At 43.3% G+C, this 23,122-nt stretch overlaps 1 protein-coding gene across 4 annotated transcripts in view; it reads right to left on the minus strand.

The window, feature by feature from the left end:
- CRIM1 (cysteine rich transmembrane BMP regulator 1) overlaps window positions 1–20,538 on the minus strand; it is a 201,123-nt gene extending 180,585 nt beyond the window's left edge. Inside the window, exon 1 of one of the 4 annotated variants that reach the window (XM_031007160.3) lies at window positions 19,676–20,538. In XM_031007160.3, coding sequence (XP_030863020.2) covers window positions 19,676–20,006 — 331 coding nt within the window. In that variant the 5' untranslated portion in view covers window positions 20,007–20,538. The remainder of the gene's footprint in view (window positions 1–19,675) is intronic. The other 3 variants (XM_063695962.1, XM_031007168.3, XM_031007162.3) reach the window with 3 other exon arrangements.
- Window positions 20,539–23,122: the final 2,584 nt, after the last annotated feature.

A 23,122-nucleotide genomic window follows, 5' to 3' on the forward strand; every position in this document is an offset into this window, starting at 1 on the left:
GTAAATGAATTTAAACATTTATAATCACATTGGTAAGAAGCTTTTGGCAATAAATAAAAATAAAAACCACTTGAAGCTTTGGTTGAAGATCAACTCATTAAAGAGGAACTATATAACACTGGAGACAATCTATTGATTCCCACCTTGAAGTTTTATAAATTGGTTCCAACAGGAGCTACAGGCCCTATGTTGGGGTTAAGCTTAGGGAAGTCCAGGCCCTCTCTCCCTTTCTAAACCTTTTTTTCTAATGGGTGTCAGCTTGCCTTACACCTCTTTATTCATCCTGGAGACACAATTTCAGCATACATATTTTGGTAGTGGTGGTTATGTTGGGTGCCAAGTATTTATTATTGTAGAACATAAATGACTATTACACTTCAAAATGTTTATTTTACATGCTTGCTGACTTTAGCTAATGTCATTATCCTATGATCCAACTAAAACTCTACAAATACACAAGGTTAAACTGTTAAATTTGCTGTGATTTCACCTTCAAATTAGTTTTTCAGTACAAAGTATGCTCCCTTACGTCAATATGTTGGTCCAAAACGTATTTGTGAAAGTGTAATAGTGCATATTAATCACTTAGCCACATACTGTGGCTTAGAAAGTCTAAATAGGTACTCTTTCCAACTAATAAGCAGCCAGGTTCAGGGTTTTCTGGACTATGTTGATTGGTATATATCTTACACCAATTATATCTTCAAAGATTTATAATTCAGAAACAAAAATTTAGTATTAAAGAGGTAATCAAAATGTTTGTCTTCCTTTTGCTAATCTAAAGAGCACTTAACATTTACATAAAATATATTTGAAGCCTGGTGATTTGATTTTGTATACCGTTTATATAATTTGCTTTGAGGATTTGTATTTTTAAACAAAGATTGCAGAAATCAACCTGAAATATTACAACAGGTGCTATATACCTTCTGAATATGAAACCAGTATGAGTTACATTATATGAGTCAATAATAATACAAGAAAAAGTCTATTTTCCTGATACAATTTCAACAAACTTAATCCTGATAATGATCCGAAGTTTTTTTTCGAATTTTGTAGGTCCTTTGCTGGATAACGTCTAGCCCTCTGGTTTTAATTTATAAGATGGTGGAAGTGGAAAACTGCTTTAAATCCTTGGAAACAACAGCATATGGCATATGCAAAGCATACAAGTTGCAAATTCATTTTGAAGTTAATATCTAGTCCCCATTTAGAACTTAATTATATCCATTTTTCATACTAAGTAAACATTTGCAATACAATAATATGCTACAAAAAAAAGCAACAGAATTAAAATGTCTCTACCTGGAGAGCGGCTATTTGCACAAAACCTACAAATCGTTAGTTAACTTTACAAAGCTTCCATACTCTTAGAGTCAATACAGTTCTGGTGATACTAAGCACATCAAAAAAAAAAAAAAAAAACATCAAGAGCCACAGCCCTCATGCCATGAGCCTAGGGATCAGATGCACAGGTAGTGAGTGGTCAGATGCTTAGTAAGAAGAGATGACACAATCACAGCTATCTGTTTGGAGCACACCCAGGCACTCAGGAAAATAAATTCCATTACACATAGGATTTTCTCTTAAATAGAATTTTTTTTCCTTTCTTGCTTTTTAAGTAGTATGGAAAAGAAAGGGGGAAAGGAAATGAGGAGTAACACTGCAGTCAGTACAACCCACTTGCTTGACAAATCATAATAATGAAGACAAGGTAGCAACATAGCACAATGTATTTGATATAATGTTAGATGGTGATAAAAAACATACACGATGGGTGTTGGGGGAAGGATGTCTACAGAGTAAGACTAGGCAGGGATATATACAAAAACATGAAGCTAGTTTTTGTGTTTGGAACAAGAGCATTTTAGATAATTGTTTCTTCTATTTCCCAAACTGTCTAGTAAAGTTATGTTCCCTTTATAGTAGCATTCTTTAAAAGATGGCAGTGGGCCCAACATTTGGCTCCAGCACACACAGCTAGTGATGGGGAATACACTGAAGAAATAAAACTACAAAGAGGGAATTTAGATAACACCTTTTTCTGAGTGACCCCTTTAATAAGGGGCTTCGGTCTCCTTTCACGAGGCAAGGTCCCTTCCCTCATGCAACTAAGGTCCAAGAATCTTTGGGCATGAAAACTTCTAAGGAATATCTGCATCAATCCTTTTTGAGTCTACCTTTCTTGACACATAGTATGGGTAGGACAACAGCAACTATAAACCTGGTAGGTGCCTTAGGAACTGCAGAAGAGGAGACACAGGAAAAGACGCCCACGGCTTTATGTAAGCCACTTAGGAGACAGACTACATGTATCTAATCTATGTAAATTAATGAATGATGACCAGAGGCAGATTTTTTTTGTTCTGTTGGAATTAACAGAACCTAACAGCTTCAGTTTGAAAAACATACTCCTATTACAGAAGAATGGACATAACAGACTACCAGGACACGCACAGGACCCTGTGAGCAATCTTTTTCGCATGGGTGCATGTTGTACACATGGATGCACATGCACGAGCACATGCACACATCACATAATCTCCAACGTGTGCACAGCTGTCCACTGTAATGACATTTTCTCACTGTGACAAAAGACTGACAGAGAATGCCTGCATTTCCATACATACAGGTTCAGGGATACCTTCCCATGGCCATTCTGCTGGTCCACCGGCTCCGCAAATGATGACTTCATTTCTACCTCTCAAAATGCCCCATCGGTTTGCTTTCTCTATCACAAATGTGACCTTTTCTCCGCAAGTGCCATCTTTGGGTACAGCTGTAGGAACGATAGGCCAGTCAAAGGCTGGTTCAAGCAACTGGTTTCCCCAAATAGCTCTGAGAGGTTCTTGTCAGGACTCAGGTTAACCCAGCTGTCTGTCTGTATCACTGAAAATGGTACTTGCTGGTTGCACTTCACACCCACTTCTCTGGTTCTCTCCTTCCAGGAAGTCTATTTTTCAGTTACAAGAACTGTTTACTTTGGCTTACAGGCTGATGGGCACTCCCTCCTTCAAGAGTGTTTCCCAATCCTCTGCCTCCATTCATTTACTCTACTAATGTCTGAGGAAAAGTGTGCTATTCCATCAGCAAGAACAATTCTGGGTCCTTTACCCACACCCTCGATTTAACTGTGGGATCACAAGTTTTGAGAAACACACACACTTCTCATTTTGGCAGCATTTGCCATCAGCTCAAATACTCCTTCTGCTGATAAAGTCTTAGAGAAGGCAACACTCAAAAGAAAACATACCTGCCTAGGAAGTCTGGGAACAGATTTTTAAGCTTTTTTTATATGAAGTCATATAAAAGTTTTAAAAATATTTTTAACGAGTTATAGGAAAATCATCAGTGGACCCTCAAAAAATAACCTTGCTTAAATCTTCACTGTTCAGTGCCACTGTTCATTATGGACAACCAGAGCTCTACAGCTATAACTTTACTTAGCCATCAGTTCCAGCTTCTCTCCTTCCCTTTCCTAAAACTTTTGTAACTGGTGATGACCAATAAAAGGATCTGAAGTGGGCTACTGGGAAAGCCACCAACCATACACTAACATTATCAACAATTTCCATCAGGTATGAGATGAGCATCGTAAACTTGGGAAAGCTGAAGGGCCATGCCGCAGCAGAAAATTAAACCTGCCCTAAGAAAATGGGCACAATGACTAAAATGATAAAATGGCACAGGTACCTGAACTTATATCCAGGAGAATTCTGCATGTGTCTTTGACTCTATATACTTTATCTTGGCCAAAACTCTCTATCTTTAGCAGCTGAAAAGCTTAGCACCAAATGTATCAAGGTTTTAATTTGCTATGTGTCCTTAAGTTTCTAATGTCTTATTCCATCTTAATTTGTAAACCTCCTTAAAACCTTTAGAAAAACAAACAAACAAAGAACTTATAACTAGTGCTACAGAAAAAACCATTCCACACTGAATGTGGAATTACTAAATAACAAGTTGGGGCTCCAGCCACTAATCATCAAAAATTCCTGTCTCTGAAGTCATAGGGTTTGGAGTAAATCCAAACGGAATTTTGCTTTCCTAAATGCCTTAAAGTGCATTCCTATGGAATTCCTGCTCGAACCATTGTGAGGCATTTTAATTATTCCCAGTCACACACTTCCACCCTCAGGTTGTTGGCTTAGGATTTCCTCCCCCAAAGAAGCTGTACAGTTAAAAATTCCTTAGGATATCTGGAGATCACCTGAAGCAGTAAACAGGTTACATCATACTGCACTTGGCACTCACATATCGGACATTCAATACATGTTTCTTAAACTAAACACCCTCTTGATCAATCAACATAAATGTTTGTTAAGACACAATCCTGGATTAGCTGAGAATTCAGAAGTCTATTTTGCTATCACCAAGTCATGATGATATGGTCATCTGAAGTGTGTTGATAATTTATAACCGATTTATCAGTTATTGTTTACAAGCAGCTGATCACCACAGTATCTCAACCGTTTAGTATATCAGATCCCTGGCAGTCAAGAGAAGGTTACAAGCAACCACCCACGAGGAAAATTCCTATAAGCTGATAAGGGGTTAGTGAATGAAAGATGACACCTTTATGACAAACTGACAAGAAGAAAAGTCCACACAAATAAAAATTATCTTTAAATATTTGCCAAAAAAATACAGCTGAAACTAATTCATCATGGAAACATTACAAAAAATTCTAAGACTGATCAGCATGAGCAAAGTTAACCAGTTTGAGCTTCCTCCTGCAATACTATGGCTTCTCACTGGGATTCTCTTAACGGGGAGTGCCATTTGTTTCAGTTTCCACAATGCAGACCAAATGGTTCGATGAAAAAGTTTTTGTATAATATCTTGGATGACCTTGAGTCTAGATTTAGTCAACAAATGCTCATTGAGTTCTTCCTGTGTGCCAAGCGCTAGAATAACACACAATCCTGGCACTCAAATAGATCACAATGAAGCAGAGAGACAGAAATGTGAACTCTAACACAGTATGAAAAGTGCTATAACAGGGGAAGGAGAAAGTGCTATTTATGGTCACTGGGGGATGGGGGATGGGGGATGGCATTACTTTTTCCTGGGCAGGGCAGGAAGGCTTCACAAAGGAAAGAGCATAAAATGGTAGGGCTTGAGGGATGCCAACACATATTAAAGGACGTGAAGACAACTATGGGGGCGTCTGAAACCTGACACCACACCCATTTTCCAGTTGCTGGCCTTACCAAGTCTTTGGTTGCACTAGATATTAAGAAGAATGTGTTGACCACATCTCCTAATTTTCTGAGCTCTCAAAGGGTCTTTGTCCAAGATACACTGGAAATAAAGTTGGAAAACCTAAAACTTTAGGAGCAAGATGGTCAGGTCTTTAATTTAGGGGTCTAATTTTCCCTTATCTGTGGGCTTTTAGTAATAACATGCAGACTACTAAGGTCCTATGGGAAGTTAAATGCTTATTATACTAAGATTAGAAGTAGAGGGGGAATAACTATGCATATGAAATATGTCCCCTCTAAAGAAAAAAAGTTCACTGTTCCTTCTTAATGAGTGGTCATCCTTTATCCCTTCTCTCTCTTTTTAGCTCCTAATACCATCTACTTTTCCATTCTCTCAAGAAATATTATCACCCAAGCATTTCTGACTCAAGGGCATTCACTTACATATTCACACACAATTTTAAAAATATAATACCTGGATTATTTTCAGTGCCAAACATAGCTGTAATTATGTATTTCTTTTGGACATGCTTTATGTTATTAAAGCATGTAAATACTTTATCTCCCTCAAGTTTTCCAGCCCTCAGTTGGCAGAAAGTCTTTTCTTTTTCCTTTCTCTTTCCAAAGCAACTAATACAATTTCCTGAATAGACAGTCAATAAACTTGGTTGCTGAGGGCTCACCTTTTCCCAGGGCAGTGTTTGAAAATAATTTCATCTACTGCCAACAAAAAACACCTCTGGCTTCTTTTATTTTACTTATTTACCTACAGAGGTCTTCCATTTCTCACTGTAAATTTCTGCTGCTTCTTTCCGCTGTCACATCTAAAGTTTCTGTGTAAAGTCAAAAACTGTTTAATGATGGCATACTAGTCAAAAAAAAAAAAAAGCTTTTGTCCCAATCACTAAGAAATAAGTCAGCAATATTCAGAAGCTCTACTTGCCCACTTATAGATATCCCAATTAATAGGCAGTTTAAAACCCAAAGCATCTTAATTAGAACTGTTTTTTCAAATGCAGTAAGTAAAACAATGTGCAACCTTTTATTAAGAAGTCATTTTCAGTTTGCTGATCTACAGAGTAGATACTACAGTCAACTTGCTTCAAGCTGGGGCGTTGTTTCCAGCACATCCGTAATACAATGCACCGTATTCTTTGTCTGTGTTGTGCCCTCAGCAACTGAAAAAATACACATGCACGCGCACACCCTACATCCAAGGGCACAAAGTTAACTACCCATTCAAAGAAGGAATTAGCTTCCTGTCTCTCAAAGGGTATTCCCACTCAGGGGCCCAGTGGCTGATGCTACAGAAATAGTTTACTACCCTGGGTACATATTTTTAGGCCAGCAAATCTACCACAACCTTGTACAGATCCTTGTTGTATAAACTTTTATCACTTTCCTCACATTTATCATCTTCTCGAATGTTCCTATATGGCAACATTTCTGACCTATATTAGATATAACATTTCATATGTTCCTATATGGCAAAAAGTTCTGTAGAAATGTTTGCAGGTCAAAAGCTCCCCCTGCAAACATTTTTACAGAACTTTTTGTCGTTAATGCAGACACTGTTATTGGAAGGGATCCTCACAGAGGAATTGACTCTTGCACCACCTCTTCTGTCAATGGCTGGGTTGCCCAGTAGCTGGAAAGCTGTGTGCACCCATCCTTGCTGGGAAGAACATGGAGACAAATGTTAAGACTGCTGGAAAGCATCTTTCCAATGGCTTTCAGGACACTTGAGATCCAGCAGGCACTGGGCTGTTGTAGGGATTCACCAGAGGAGGAGGGCCAAACCACAGCACACAGATGTGGGCAAGTGGGGTCTCTAACTGACCTTCTAACATAGACCCCTCACTACAGCAAACACACATGCACTCATGGGCTGCTTTGTAGAGAAATGCTGGGCCCCTGGCATGCAGATTCTCATTATTGCCGCAGAGGTTTAAAAGTTCTTAAGCTAATATGCACCAACCAACCTGGAAGAAAAGCAAATAAAGACCTATTTATATACCAAAAAAGAGTAAAGGAGACCCTAGATTGGGCAAAAGCTCAGGTTAGTAAATTAACACCACCCCATCCCAGAAATCTAGCCTGGAAGAAAGACGGTAAGATCTGGAACAGGATTTAACTTTTGATATTATCTTTTTAAAATGGAAAGAAAGAGCAAGCCATAGCACAACATAAAATGTTTATCCAGTTATTAGTGAACTTTTAACAATTTCACAGATTGGAGTGAAAAAAAATTTTCTGGAGCAAAAAGCAAAAAGTATTACAGAAAACTAAAAATTATGTAAGTTTACATACCTAGGAAATGGTGGCTTAGGTAACTGCACTGAAAGTGAGAATCATGGAAGAGAGCTATGTAATAATTAGCCACTGAGTTTTCTCATATGACATACTCCCAAATGGAATATTTCACATTCAGCACTTATTAATGAATAAATGCCCAATGGGAATTAACTAGTACCACATTCTGGAAGGCTGCTCTTGGCAAAAAATGTAATAACCACAAGGCAAACAAGCTGATTGCTAATATACACTGGAAGCCGTGCTGGGCATCATTTTCTTTCGAATAATGCCTATTACTTTAAGTTTTAGAGCCGCAGGTTCATACTACCTAACCTCGCTCAACGTCCTGCCGCTGGACAACATGCAAAGGAAGGGTGAAGTTTCTGGACAACTTTCCAAGCTTCGCAGTTGGCTTGCACTTGAAATATATTTAGTGAATGTTTGCTGTCTCACATACAAGCAAAGAGCTTCCTGGTCAGTGGCTCAGCTGTACACAGAGGTGAGGGAGCTTGCGCAGTGTGCAGCATGTCCCTCTGCAGGAATCATCCTTTCATCCTCCCAATGTGAGGCACCAACATGCCACGTTTGGCCAGCGACCCCACACCCCCTTTCATGCACTATTACTGCTATGTTTCTTTAAATTCAGTCTGCTCCTTAAGGAAACTCCCTGGCAAGTGAAAACAGTAGCAAAGGTAAAAGAATGTGGAGAATTTGGCTGCTGCCTGCAGTATTAGGAAGAAGAGCAATTACTCAACTCTCTCCTAGTGTCAGAGGCAGAAATGAGCATGTGAATTTGGGCAAGTTTTGGCCTGTCTTCGCTCTAGCTTCTCCCTTTGCAGTCTCTGTCACCTACCTACCTCACAGTCTTAATAATTAATGAAGTACATAAGAAAATGGAGAAAGGGAAGGCAGCAAACACATAAGAGAGGTTTGAGTTCTACCCTGAATCCAGACTCAGCCACGGTGAATATGATTTAAAAGACTTCAGGCATTTAAAAGCTGTCACTAAATTCCCAATACTATGCTTTGCTGTCTCCACTGCCGCTTGACAAACATAACCATGGAGGAACTCTTGATCTTTTCCTCTAAGCCCTTCTGTCTACAGCACCTGGCAGTCATGTAGACACTATCACTTTTTCCTTCCCTGGCTCTGCAAACACAAGGTAATATTCGACTCCTGTCTATCACTTCTAGGTCATAAAAACATAGATCTTATGACCAGTAGGACCTTAAGATATCATCTGATTCAGTTCCCCTGTCTTCAGGTAGGTAACTATTTAATTCCCTTTTGACAAATTAAGGCAAAGTCATGCCAAGGGAAGTTGAGGGGTTTTATTTAAGTCACTGGGCTATTAAGAGATGAAGGGGGATTCAAAAGCCATGGCTGTTTTTTTCTCCTTCATCATGTTATCACACACAAGAATTCTGTAATATTCACCTTTCTGGGCAGCCTCAAACCCTTTCTGAAACAAGCTAGGATATACACAAACACAGTGACACTCTTGATTAAAATACAGAAATTTATTTGGTCTTTCATTTTTATGTGATAGGTAGTGGTAATAAGTTTTCTTAAAATCTGCCTGAAATACAGGAACTCAGTGGTTCTGAAAAGCACACAGTATACCCATTCTGTCTCCAACTGTTTAAAAATCCTTTTATTTCGACTTCCACAGACAAAACTGTCTAAAATCCATCCCTTTTCCTCACTCAGACTGTAAAAGCCCATACTTTTCAAAAAAAGCAAAGCTCCCAACCATGGGAAGTGAGAAAAGGTTTTCGAGATCTGCATTTGATAACATGATGGAATATTCTGTCTCTACAGACTTATAAACACACACACAGAAAGGTCCAAGCCTATGCATCCCACACTCCTCACACCATAAGGCCTGAAGTGGTCCAACTACTTCATAAAGTCTAGTTCAGGTCAAACATCCTCAAGGTAGCTTTGCCTTATTTTGGCAGGTCTTTCACAGTCTTAAAAAGAAGTATCACAATTCTCCAACAAAAGATGCCTTTTGTTTAATCACAGCTGTGAAACGTTTTGCTGTGGCCTTTGGATAAGAAGCTAAATAAGTTACCTCTTGTAGACTGGGACTCTGCACTCTCAGGTTTCATTCTGCCCTGCCAGAAATTCCTTTCTGTTTTGAATCTGAGATGTTTGTTTATGGTTTTTGTTTTGAAATGCTAAATAAGACAGGCATAGTTTCTAGTTACAGCCTATGGACCACCATCTACTCCCTCTCCTTTTTTTTTCAATCTTTCCATAGGCAACGTAGCTGGTTGCTAAAATTTCCAAATAGCAAACTGTTCAAATTCTCTTCTCAGGAACTTGAAATATAAAATGGTAACACCCTACAATATAATTAACACTTATTTTTTTTCTTAAATATTCAGAAGACAAATGTTCTCAGGATAGTCTGAATTAGGGTGTTATTTTGACATCTTTCTCATTTTGCTTGTAGGTTACATGTCCGAATACCAGCACTCTTGATAGAAGTGCTACAAATGAGAGGTACTAAAGGAGTTTCTGGAAGAAAATCCAATTCCTACTATGCGATAATACGGTTTGGTCATCAGGAAGGAAAAAAAAAAGTTGTAAACCACTGATTCCAAGGATTTTTCTCTTCATCAAGTTCTTTCTCCTTGTTCTACAATAGCCAATTTAAAGCATCTGCCTTATGAATTATCAGCCAATATTTACTGGATAAAAGTGATACTTATTTTCAGGTACAAAGGAAAGAGTCACAGTTAAGCAAATGTAGTTCTGGGCTGGGCGTGGTGGCTCACGCCTGTAATCCCAGCACTTTGGGAGGCCAAGGTGGGCAGATAACGAGGTCGAGAGACCATCCTGGCCAACATGGTGAAACATGGTCTCTACTAAAAATACACAAAGTAGTTGGGTGGTGGCACATGCCTGTAATCCCAGCTACTCAGGAGGCTGAGGCAGGAGAATCACTTGAACCAGGGAGTCAGAGGTTGCAGTGAGCCGAGATCATGCCACTGCACTTCAGCCTGGCAACAGAGTGAGACTCTGTCTCAAAAAAAATAAAAATAAAAAAAAAATAACATAGTTCATAGTTCTGTTCTCCTAAAATGGGACCATACCCACACTAAGAACTAAACAACTAGTAATATTAGATATTTTGATTCTAGGTGTTCTTCCTACCCCGCACTATATCACAAAGACTCCTTAGAGACAGTGCAAACCCATGGCCAACCTCAACTATTAGTCCACATCAAAGATGGCTAGAATGACTGGGAGAGAGAAAAGCAACACAGATGGCCTCTGGCCCTCACACCCTCTCCTGCTCATTCCCAAGCCCGCAGTGGTCTCTGAATCGGCTAGGCTTGCCGCTGCTTCCTTCTGTAACCTCAGTGAGATATATCAACCTGGCCTGGCTATATCCTTGGGGTCTCCAACGTCTCCAGTGATGTCCAGAAATCCTCAAAAAGTTCTAACAATAAAAGGAAATTTAATTCACTGTCATAAAACCATATGCCATTAATATTAAAAGGCCATTTTTAAATAAATATTAATTTGAAATAGCTCTTTGGATGTAGGGGCTCAAACCACAAAATCATGCAAGTGTTCACATTCTGCTGAAATGCCAAAGGCACTGGGAACTGTAGTTGCACTGGATCAAACCAACGCATGTTTCCTTGGTGCACAGACCCTGTATTCCCAGCCCCCTGTTCTCGGTACTTCGCGGTTCTTTTCTCTTTGACAAACATCTGACATTTGAATTCCCCCTCGCAACTCCCACCCCTTTGAAGAGATTTAGTTAAGTTTGGAGGAAATGTGTGTCCACAAAGTAAATTTTTAAACTTACAGAGAAAGCTAACAAAGAGGAAAATGGGAAAGGATAGAAAATAGAATGGAAATTAATATTATTTTAAAAAATCTATTTAGTACCAGAAACTAGCATATACACATACATACTATACACACACACACATATAATCTTATATATACATCTATGTAATCATATATATAAATCTCTAATCCTCACAATATTTACTTAATAGAAAGCTGTTAATATTCCAGTTTCACAGATGAGGAAACTGAAGCTCAGAGAAACTAAACAAGCTGATCTCACAATTAAAAAAATAACAGAATTAAGATTTCAACGCAGTGTCTAGCCCCAAGCCCTATTTTCTTTTTCCTAAAACATCCTGCACAAGAAGTGCAGGAAAAAAGGAGGGAGGAGAGGAGACCCTCAGGTCTTTCTTGTTGCTGCATCCTCCACTAAACTTCTCCTGGTGGTCAGATTTGGGTTAGACTCCCTCTTACTTGCTCCTGACATGCTTGGCACTTCCGTTATCTCATGGCTTACTGAACTGATTGTAATGAATTGTCTGCTTTTCCAGTTTACCATCAGATCATGGCCTGTGTGAAAACAAGGTCCATATCTTATTTATTTTGGCTGAAAAATAATGACTATAATAGCAGATAACATTTATCAGGTCTTTTAATATGCATACTCTGTGATACATGCTGTATACATAGGTACTAGCTTTGTGCTACTTAAAAGTGTGGTCCTGGCACCAGTGACACTGGCATCAGCCAGGAATTTGTTAGAAATGTACAATCACAGGCATCACCCCAGACTAACTTAATCAGACTTGCAATTTTAAATACCTAGGTGATTTGTGTGCACACTAAAATTTCAGAAGCACAGTTTTATCTCACTTAACCCCCACAGCGAACCTAGGAGGTACCGACGACTAACAGAAAAACTGGCTTACACAAGTGATGTCACTACTGTAAAGCACAGAGACAAGACCCATAGGTGATGCTCACGAATATTTTCAGGCAGAAGAATGGCAGAAGAACAGGTAGAGCTAGAAAAAGAACAAGAGGAATGGACAATCCTCTGACTTCTGGTTTTGCCTAGTTTATACCAACTGCAGCAGCAGGTTGGAACCATAGCCCCCATGGCGTCAAGCTGTTTCTTTGCTCAAGCCAGGCCAAATCCTGCAGTGGTCATCAGTGTGCACACTCAGGAGCTAGGAGCAAAATTTCCTCCCAGAAGATAATGTGAAGCAAAGTGCACACTGCTGATTATAGCACATCTAGGTTCCCACCTCCTCCCCAAATAAAGTATTTTTCATTATTTGCTCACAGATAAATGGTTACATTTATAATTCCTACAAATCAATGCAAAATAATATCAGACCTAAAACATTACTCAAAATATACAAACTTTGTAGAAATCATTTAGACAAGGTATAAAAAGATAGTCATGGGGGTGGGGGGGGGGGGGCGGCGACGACTGCTGAATTCAGTAACAATTTGCTCCCTTTCTAAGAGCCCAACCTCCTTAACTGCTTACCATCAATGACTGAGGTAGATGGGGATTAAGAGAACATGAGACTGAGCCCAAGTAAAATTGTTTCACTTATACTGGTTAGGAGCCTTGTTAGTAAGCATATTCCATGTGCCAGTCATTCTTTTAACTGCTCATAAGGGATGCATTGAGTCCTTATAGCAACCCTATCATTAACCTGACTACACAGATAAGAAAACTGAGACACACAGAAGCAGAGTGCAGATTTGACCCCAGAAACCAAGTTCTTTTTTTTTTTTTTTTTTTTTTGAGACAGGGTCTTGCTTTGTCGCCCAGGCTGGAGTGCAGTGGTGCGATTTCAGCTCACTGCAGCCTCCGCTTCCTGGGTCCAAGCAATTCTCCCACCTCAGCCTCCCTAGTAGCTGGGATTACAGGGGCCTGCCACCAAGCCCGGCTAATTTTTTTGTATTCTTACTAGAGACAAGGTTTCACCATGTTGGCCAGGCTAGTCTTGAACTCCTGACCTCAGGCGATCCATCTGCCTCAGCCCCACAAAGTGCTGGGATTACAGGCATGAGACATCACGGCCGGCCCCAAGTTCTTGAACATTACACTTTTCTACCAACATATAGGTATTTTCACGCGGGGAATTAACTGGGGCTGGAGGAGGGAGGTAAGGAATTGATACCTGTTCACTTTGCAACTAACAAAGGAAAACAGGTTCTTCAAAAACATTTATTTTTTTCATGTGGGCCCAAGATAAAACATGTAAGAGTTTAGTGTTTACCTTGAGGGTATTCTTACATAGAGGTATATTCAACCATTCCTCTGTCTTGACTTAGGAAGTCTTGACTAAACAGAGGTTTTCAAAGATGTGACCAGGCTACTGCCCAGGGCAAGCAGCAGGGTGGGTGAAGCTGAGAGGTGCTGATAAAGGGACACCTCCCAGTTTACTGCCCACGCTTATCCGCCTAGTGAAACAAGCTAGAACAAAGAGAAAATCACTCTCAAAAGGAAACTTGCCGTTTTGAAGCACAGCTACTAAAGCATTAAGAATGCAGCTTCATTCTTAGATGTTGAGAAACACTCTGAGACAAATTGCACAGGCTCTAAGGAGAATGGGTAGGATCACCTCCCCTGCCAAAAGAAAGGGCTACTACTCACACTTTTAAACCTAGTTCAAATTCAAATTCCCCTTTCTGCTTTGCCACCAGAGCCTGAAGAGATCACTTCAGATGCTTTAATTCCTACAACTAATTTTATCCATATATTTCACTAGCCAATTAATCATACACAGACTTGCCAAATCACTTCTACTTGGCTTGAATTTATATTATTAGGTAGACTTTTTGCAAGTCTACATAATAGACTTTTTGCAGTCTTGCTGTCTTTATTTCTTATCTTGATTAAGTGTACAGAGCAAAGAATATGTTGGAGAAGTCCCTGGACTCCCTAGTTTCCCCCTCACCCCAGCAGAAGGCCTTGTACAGCATAGAAGACCAATGAATGAATGACTGATTTCCATGCAAAGGCAAGTCAGATCTTTGAAAATGCAGCTTTGCAGAATTAGACCTCTGAGAAGGAAAGCTTTCAATGTGTTATTCATGCATGCTTGGCTAGTCTACCGTTTCTCCCTCAAATAATTAAATGAGCTTTACTGGGGTGTCTCCAAAATCCTGATACCAAACGTGCCATACGGAACACAGTGTTACAGGAACCCGCTTCACTAAATGTATTTCCCTTCCACTCATTTTACCACCTCCTACCCTCTTGTATTTACAGGCTAAAGCAACACTATCATCTCTGCTTGCACCATAGCCTGGGAGATGTTAAGCACACCCACATTTTTCAGGAATTTCACAATTAATGTCTGGAATGTGTTTTGGATTATTCTTCAAAGGATGATATACTTGCGCTAAGATGAATTCAATATTTTCCCTTCTCCCATTCGTCATTCTTCAGTCCACCCCCTCATTACCTCCTTAGGGTCATCTGTTTCATCTACAATATATCCCCCAACTTCATAATGCCCATCCCCTGCCTCACCCAGCTGTTCACTCATTCATCCCGGTCATTGCATCTTCAACAAGCCACACAAAACAAAGAAACCTGTACCAAGTCACCAAATACTTCCTACAAATGGATGTAATGCCCACACAGATTAAGGACTGTTCAGTTTTCTTCATATATTAATCTGACTGCTTACAACCCTACTGCCAACCTCTTGCTTGGAGATTTTCCTGGTCAGTGTTCAATATGTGTGAATGGCAACAAATATCTCCAGACTTGCTATTTTTGCCATTCTGGTAACACACAATCCATCTGCCCTTTGCCAAGTGTTTTATGTGACAGGACTCCTCAATAACAGGGAAGATTCTATAAGCCTGGCAATCAAAGTGAAGGTCACTGAGTCCTGTCATTTATTTAAGTGCAGTGAATAGTTGGTCTCTCCATGTTTTGTCAATATTTACTTTTGGGAGGAACTAATTATTTCCTTGTTTACTTCGTTGGTTTCTCTTCCCATTCCCTGTTAACATAATGTTATAGGCCCTCTGCTTGTTCCTCTCTGGGATCTAAGGGCTCCCTGTCTACCTAAGGACTTCTGAGAGGAAAAATGAAACCCATTATTCCAAAACAAAGCCAAGAGCTTAATTTTTCTAACTATAGAAGCTGATATTTTGCCCCCCTCCCGTTACTTAATCAGTGAATTAAAATTCGTGGACTCTTAACTTCAGGCCCTACTACAGAGTGGTGAGAGTAGTTTCCATGCGGCTTGTGCAGAACGAAATGTTTGGGTTCATTATCTGGCCTCCAGCAGGCTGCTCTCTGGAGCAGATCCCGCACACATTTTCTTCCAAGCAGCCATCATCTTCACTGACTGTCTTCCAGGGATAAGCAAAGAAACTTTGCATGGCAAGTTTCGGAAACAAAATTCTGTTTTTTGCTGTAAGTACCCCACTACGTATACATAGTTCTCTTACACACTGCCCAATGAAAAATGGGTAAAAGGAACAGTTAAAATTCCTGGGGGAAATAAAAGGAGGATTGCATTCTGAAAGAGGTCGTTTTTAGATAGCAATGGTGAAAAACATGGAATGCTAAGTTCCAAAATATGAAGCTACTGAGTAAACAGTCACCAGGAAAAAAGTTGGTGCTTATCTGACCTAGCTATCACCTGAATCTAATACAGCAGAGTCCTCGGAACAGTGGCTCAAGTAGTCTCCACTTGGTTCCTCACCACTCTGTCTGTACAAACTGCCAAAGCAAGTCACCATCTGCCCTTTAACTGCCCAGAGAGGTTGGTCATGCTCTCTCACCTTGCATCACTCCTTACAGAGGCATAAAGCGCTATTACACATGGGAGAAGAAATGGCTCTCAACCCCTTAGCTCAACACATAATTCTCACTGTCCAATCAAAATCTTCTTTCTAGAAAATCTCACTTCATTAATTTTTCAAAACTCTGCTTTCGATCCTCCAAAGATGTCTTCCATCCAGATTTCTTTCTCACGGGTTCAGGATCCACACTTGTTTCTCTGGCTTCTAGGTGATTTTCCTGGAGGCAGGCAGCCCGGCCAAGAAAACAGGCCAGTTAGGATGCTGCAAAGAGCAACAGGAGGTCTTAGCAGATGAATGGGAAGAGGAAAAAGACCTGCACTCTCCCAAGTTCCAAAAAGCACTTTCTAGACTGACAGAAAGTAGGAAAAACTTTTAGGTATCAGGCTCCATGCTCATTTTTTCAAATGCACTTACCACCCCCAGCCCCCACCACAAAAGGAATAATTCAATTAGAATTTATTTAATAACAATCTAAACAATGCGGAAAAGAAATCCAAGTGTACATCTCACATGGTGCACAGGACACAACTCATCACATTATTTAATCATTCAGAAAATATTTTTTTTCCTTCAGCATTCTTTCTATAGATAGGATTGTTCTTCCGTTTGTTCAACGTACTTTTACTGAGAGCCAACTGGGCCAGCATGCCTTAAAAACCTAAGGCTGTGAGCCACAAGCTGAAAGGGGCCCATTTCTGCCCATGATTTATCTAACTCATTTTGTGAACTGCAGTTAAAAACGTAATTTTTTTTCCCCTACAAAGCCAGTATGAGAGTAAACACAGCTAAAAATTACTGCAAGTTGGCAAACAGAGAATATAATTTGTATTTAAATTATGTCATCGAAAGCAGGGAGATTAGTCATGATAATATTTCTATACCATGCAATATGTTTTTACAATGTAGCCAATTAAATAAGTTTTCAAGAGTTTTCATTAACAGATACAACCAGTAGGGGTCATTTTAGTGCAAAAATTGCAGCAAAAGAGACTTCAACATGAATAAAATATATTGATTCCTATTCATGTTAGTTATGATAACCATGCTTCACCACGTGAATTTCTGAATAAAAATGGAAACTGAGGGAAACACTGGCCATTCCGAAATTTCTTGTAAACTCACAGAAAAACAAGAGATAATCAATACCTTCTAGGTAACTGCTGACATCTGAAGACTCCTCTAATTCTTTTTTTAAAAATGGCGGGGGGGGGGGGGCGGTTGGGGTATCACTTATCCCATGCTTTCCATAAATCTTGTCGTTAAGTGAAAACACTGAAATTGTAAACACACGATTGAAAATATCTGTCTAAATCCAACCATTATATCATGCCAGGTAACACTGTCCTTACTTTGGTTTCATAGATTTAGAATGCAAGTTGACTGCTGTTTTCAGTATTTTTTTTTTTTTAAAGGAAGTGCCCTGGACACACAATATTGATAGTTGAAAACAGGCCTGCAAAATAAAAAGTGTTTCTAGAGAAACTAATTGAGATATAATCATGTCAACAAACCCTTCCAAGCATTTCAAAGCGAATACCAAGCACACAGGGTGTTACCAGAAAAAAGGAAGCTATGAGGGATCACATCATTTCAGAGGAATGAAAGGCTCACGAAACTGCCAAAATAACTCTATACTGTGACATGGGATATTGCTGCCAAGACACTCGATTACTGTAAATGTTCCCTGAGCATTTCCTTCACCAGAAACAGACTAAGAAGAAACAAAACAAGGGTTAGAATCTTCAGAACCTGCAAAAGTCCTTCTTGGAACACAGCAGTTTCCACTGCATTTAACTGTGTTTCATGTCGCCTGTTCTTTTCAGATTTACGAGAGGCCGGATTAAGTTATACACTTGAAGCGGCAGGGTTCAAAGATGCATCTTTTAGTCTAGGTCATTCAGAATTCCCAAAGTCAAAACACATAAAATGGTATCAGAAGTTAATCTCATGGCCATTTTTCTTGAGGTAAGGCATAAAAACAAGTTATAAACGGGGACAATACCAGGTGAGAGGCTTTTTTGTACTTCAGGCAAATGAACTCTTCTAACCCAATGTCTTATGTGTGCAGCAAAGCAAGTCCCTCCCCTCTGAGAAGAGTTCCCTTCACTCATCACTGCCCACTAGCTTCCAAACCAGAAAGCCCTCCCCTATTTTCCTGAACTGTCCAAACCCCAAACTATTCAGGTATAAATAAGTACCTATGTGTGTGTGTCTGTGTGTATTTAGAGAAAATCACAGCACTGAAGCCTTTTAATAGGTCCATTGTTATCCTTAAGGCTGTCACCTCCTTTTTCAGTATCCCAGCATACTAAACAAACACACACAAAGATGCTTCGGAATAAACCGTTCCCTGGACGGTGCTGGCTGTGAGTAGTGAGGAAGGCACGCCGGGCAGAGGGCGCCTGTCTCTCCTCGCCGCCTCCCCAGCAACGAGGCTGCTGCGTGCGCTCTGCTCACTCGCCAGGATGCCCCCGGAACAGCATCATCAGCCCAACGTCAGCCCGAGCAGGGATCCCACTTTTAACTGATGCTTACCGAACCCTGCCCCCGTTAGCCACATCAAAATAACTCACTGCCTCGCTCTAGACCCCAAACCAGACCAGGCACCCTGAAGGCCGACGCAAGCGGGCAGGGATTAAAGCCAACACGCACTAACATTGGCTCCCCAACAAGAAAGACTCCACTAATCTAATCTCTTTCTCCCTCCGTCAATCTCGACACCGCGGAGCACAATGCGTGCTGGAGAAGCCAGCAGAACAATCCCCGCTGTCAAACAAACAAAAAGGAGGAACCGGCAACACGATAGGAAACACACGGATATCTGATATTAAAAAGCAGCCACTAATAGCAACAACTTTTCACTCCCAGGTGCAACCCCCACCCCCTTTTCCTTTCAGGAGAGAAAGCCTTTGACCGTTTACAATGGGCAAATAAATGAGTAACCACCGTGTGTAACTTCCCCTGGGCTGACATATTCCGCGGCTGAAACTGATTTATGTGCGGAGGAGGAGGAAGGAGTGAAGGAAGAGCTCAAGGAAAAAATAATAAGAGTCACTCGGGGAGTGCGAGCTGGAGACACGTCTCCTCCGCCAACAGAAAAAGGACTTTCGCGGCCGGCGTGCAGCTCACGGTGCCACACTGCGCCAGTGCGGGGACGGCGGTAGGGCCGGGCTCCCCGAGGGGCTCGCGCGCGGCAGAATCCGCAGTGCCCCCCGCCCGCGGCGCCCCCACCTCGGGGTGCAAGGCCGGGCCACCCAGTCCCAGCAGGAACGGCCACACGTGTGCGCGTCTGCGCGGGGACAGGGGCGATCCTCCACTCGCTCGCCCCCACCCACCATACCCAACCTCGCCCGCGACTGCCTAAGCGTCGGGGGGAACAAGGAGAGGGAACGCAGGGCCGCGGGGGCACTCTCCCGGGGGCGGCGGCCGCCCCTCCTCCCGCGGAGCCCTCTTTCCTCCAGAAAGTCTCGGCCAAACTTTGTTCGGCACAACCAGCGCCGAGGGGGCGGCGCAGGCCAGGTGGGAGGGGGCCCGCAGCGGGCGGCCGTACCTTCGCAGACGCCCGCTTCGTACTCGGTGAGGGAGTCGCCATTGAGCGGGGGGCGGATGACACAACGCAGCCCCCGGTCGCAGGTTCCGTAAATCCCGAAGGTGCCGCCGCAGCTCTCGTTCCTCTGGCTGGCGCACGTGTAGCAGCAGCCGCAGACGCCCTGCACGATGCTCCCGGGGCAGTTCCTGGGCTCCTCGCACTTGGACTCGTCACAGGGCAGGCAGACCAGCGCCCGGGTGCCGGAGCGCGCCAGCAGCAGCAGCAGCCCCAGCAGCGAGACCAGGAGGTGCCCGCAGCCGGCCAACCGCCTGTCCCCCGCCACCAAGTACATCCTCCTGCGCCGCCGCCGCCTCCTCCTCGCAGCCGGGCCGGGAGCGGGGCGGGCGCCCTCCCCTGCGCGGGGCACACGCGCCGCCGCCGCCGCACCAGCAGCCCGCGGTCCTCACCGCCCCTCTCGGGGCCCCCGGGGCGCGCCTCCCCTCGCGGGGCGAGGCCCCCGCCCCTTCTGCGGGCCGCGCCGACCCCGAGCCCACGAGCCTTGGCGCCGGCGGCAGCGGCGGCTTCCCCTCCTCCTCCTCCTCCTCCCGGGAGGGAGGGGGAAAAAAGAAAAAAGTTTCCTCCCGGCAGCTCCGGTTCAACCCAAACTTCTGGCGCGGCGGCGGCGGTGGCTGCTGCGCTCGGCTCCAGCCCGGGCCGGCGGCGCCTCCTCCCTCTCCTCCTCCGAGTCGGCCGGCCCCGCAGCGGCGCAGCCTCCGGGCCGGTCCCCGCCTCCCGAGCTGCCGAGTGGGCGCGGTGGCGCAGCACAAGATCCGCGGCGTCCGCTCCGCGGCGTCCGCTCCGCGCACCCCGCTCGCCTCACTCCTGCGCCGCTCCTCCGGGCGCTTGTTTATGGCTGGAGCCTCCGCCGCTCGGGCTGCGCCCTCCCCCATCCTACCTCCTCCCCCAGACCTTCCCCCCACCCCCCAGCGCCGCGCGCCGCTCATTGGCTGCCCCCCCCACCCTCTCCCCGGCCCGGCCGGCCCCCTCCGCCTCCCCCTCCCCCTCTCGGGCGGCCGGGCCCTTCCTCCCTCACACGCCTCCTCCTCCTCCCGGTCTCCTCCTCCCCGAGCCTGGCGCACCGAGCCGGCCGTGCCACCGAGCTGCGGCTCTGGCCCCGGCACTGCGGGTGCGCTGCAGATGGGCTTGGGGCGCACCCAGCGAGCAGCGAGAGTCGCCGTGTCCCGGGCGCCCGCTGGCACCGTGGCCGCAGCGGCCGGCCTGGGAGCCAGGAGGGCGAGGCGGCTGCACCTTCGGGGCCAGATTGGAGTTCGAAGAGTACCCCAGAAGCTCGGGGCCGGGGCGATGGCTGCAGCCTCGGGAGGGTATCGCCGGATCGAACTCCGGGAAAGGGAAGCAAAGGCATGGAACCTCCGCACACTGGATGAGAATCCATCTTCCACTCGAGCTGGGAATAGACTTTGTAAAAGATATTATGTAATGGAGTCTCGGGAACCCTGAGACCTCTCCAGCGAAGCTGAAGTGAATTAATTAAGTGCTTTAAACGGTCTTGGTAAATATTCCGCGGGAGCTGGGGAGGACTGTTGGGATGGCTGTAGCTTGAGTTGAATTTTAACTGTCCTCATTCTGGGTTTTGTCGCTCTGCTGTCTGTGCCAAGGTGCTGTGTTACGGGAGGGAGTGACTGGAAAGTAACAAAGCTGAATCTTTCTCCCTGGAGTAAGGCCGAAGACTGGATTACTACACGCCTAGACGTGACACTACACCCGTAGATCTCATGCATCATTAATGCCATATGACATTGCCGTTTTCTTTCTCAGTTCACGGACAAAAGTGGTGGGTTTTCATTGTCTTCATTGATTGTCAATGCATTAATAAAGAAGATGTGTGGTACATAGTCTTTGTGATAAATCAGGTAAAGAAGCAACGGAAGTGATGCAAAATGCACGGTGTGGAGATGGTTTCTCTTCAGTGGTTGTCAGAAAACGTTTTCGTAATGATGGCTCTGTCATTGATGGGATATGAAGTAGTAATCCGCTCCGTAGTGGCCTGCCATTCACGAGATGGGTACCAGGTGAATAACATTAATTAATTGACAAAAAGTGACTGTGGTCAATGGGGGAAAAAATCGATCCCGTGGCAGGTGTGAAGTGGGAATGGCTGGCCCACCCTCTGATCCAAGATGGTCTGGCCGCAGGAAGGTGGCAGCCAAGTGGATTCTGAAAATCGTGACTAATGAACCGAAAGTTAATAGCTGGCAGTGCAAGGAAAGAGGAAACAAAGCTACCTTTGAAATGTTATGTTTGTGGAACAAATTTATACTTACGATAAATATTTTAGTTTAACCACTCTGTCTAATCCTGAACCCAAAAGCCAGAGTTACCAGTGGAATATTCCCCCATGATGGGCAAACTAAACATTTCTCCTATCATATTTCTTTGTCCAAGGAGAGGAAGAGGCTCATTAATTATCATTGATTATTATAGGGCCATGAGGAAGATGTTCAACCGTGGAAAAGGGGAGAGAGCATTGCATTTTCTAGAGGGGTTTAAAGAGTTGTTGCAATGAAATGATTCCTGTAGTTGGGTGGGAAGTCCAATTAGATGATCTCCAAAGGCCCTCATACCCTGTGGGTCCATAATAAGTGTTAAGTGGCAAAATCATTTAAAATATGCTAGGTTTTCTATTAGAAAAACCGAAGAGACTGGGCGTGGTGGCTCATGCCTATAATCCCAGCACTTTGGGAGGCCAAGGTGGGCAGATCACTTGAGGTAAGGAATTCGAGACCAGCCTGGCCAACATGGTGAAACATGGTGAAACCCTGTCTCTATCAAAAATACAAAAATTAGCCGGGTGTGGTAGCGCATGCCTGTAATCCCAGCTACTCAGGAGGCTGAGGCAGGAGAATCACTTGAACCCAGGAGGTGAAGGTTGCAGTGAGCCGAGATTGTGTCATTGCACTCCAGCCTGGGCGACAGAGCAAGACTGTGTCTCAAAAACAAACAAACAAAAAAACTGAAGAAAAATAAAACATTGTTAAGCATTGTTCTTTCTTGTCACCGAACAAGGCACCAGCACTTCAGTGTGGGATTTGCCAACAAACTGTCATCATTGCTCTGTGTTAAAAGGTCCCTTCCACTCTTGCAGAGGAGGTTATCTGTATTTCTGTTCAAATGCAAGTATAAAGACATTAAAATGTAGCAGATAACATTGTAGGACATGCAGGAAAAGCCAAGGTCAGGTGATGAGAAAAAGGCAGAAGTGAGAAAGCTACTGTGGTTAGGAAAGAAGGAGGTAATAAACATTGTCAAAGTTTAGCTTCTATTTATTTTTAAGGGGATATATTAAGGATTAAGGAAAGCTACAGATGAGCACAGGCAAAGGATAATTTGGAGATGACTATTCATTGTTCCTGGGACTTCAGAAGTAGAACCACCTGGAAGGTAGATGGA

The sequence above is a fragment of the Gorilla gorilla genome, chromosome 12 (genome assembly GCF_029281585.2).
Source record: "Gorilla gorilla gorilla isolate KB3781 chromosome 12, NHGRI_mGorGor1-v2.1_pri, whole genome shotgun sequence".
Taxonomy (NCBI): domain Eukaryota; kingdom Metazoa; phylum Chordata; class Mammalia; order Primates; family Hominidae; genus Gorilla; species Gorilla gorilla.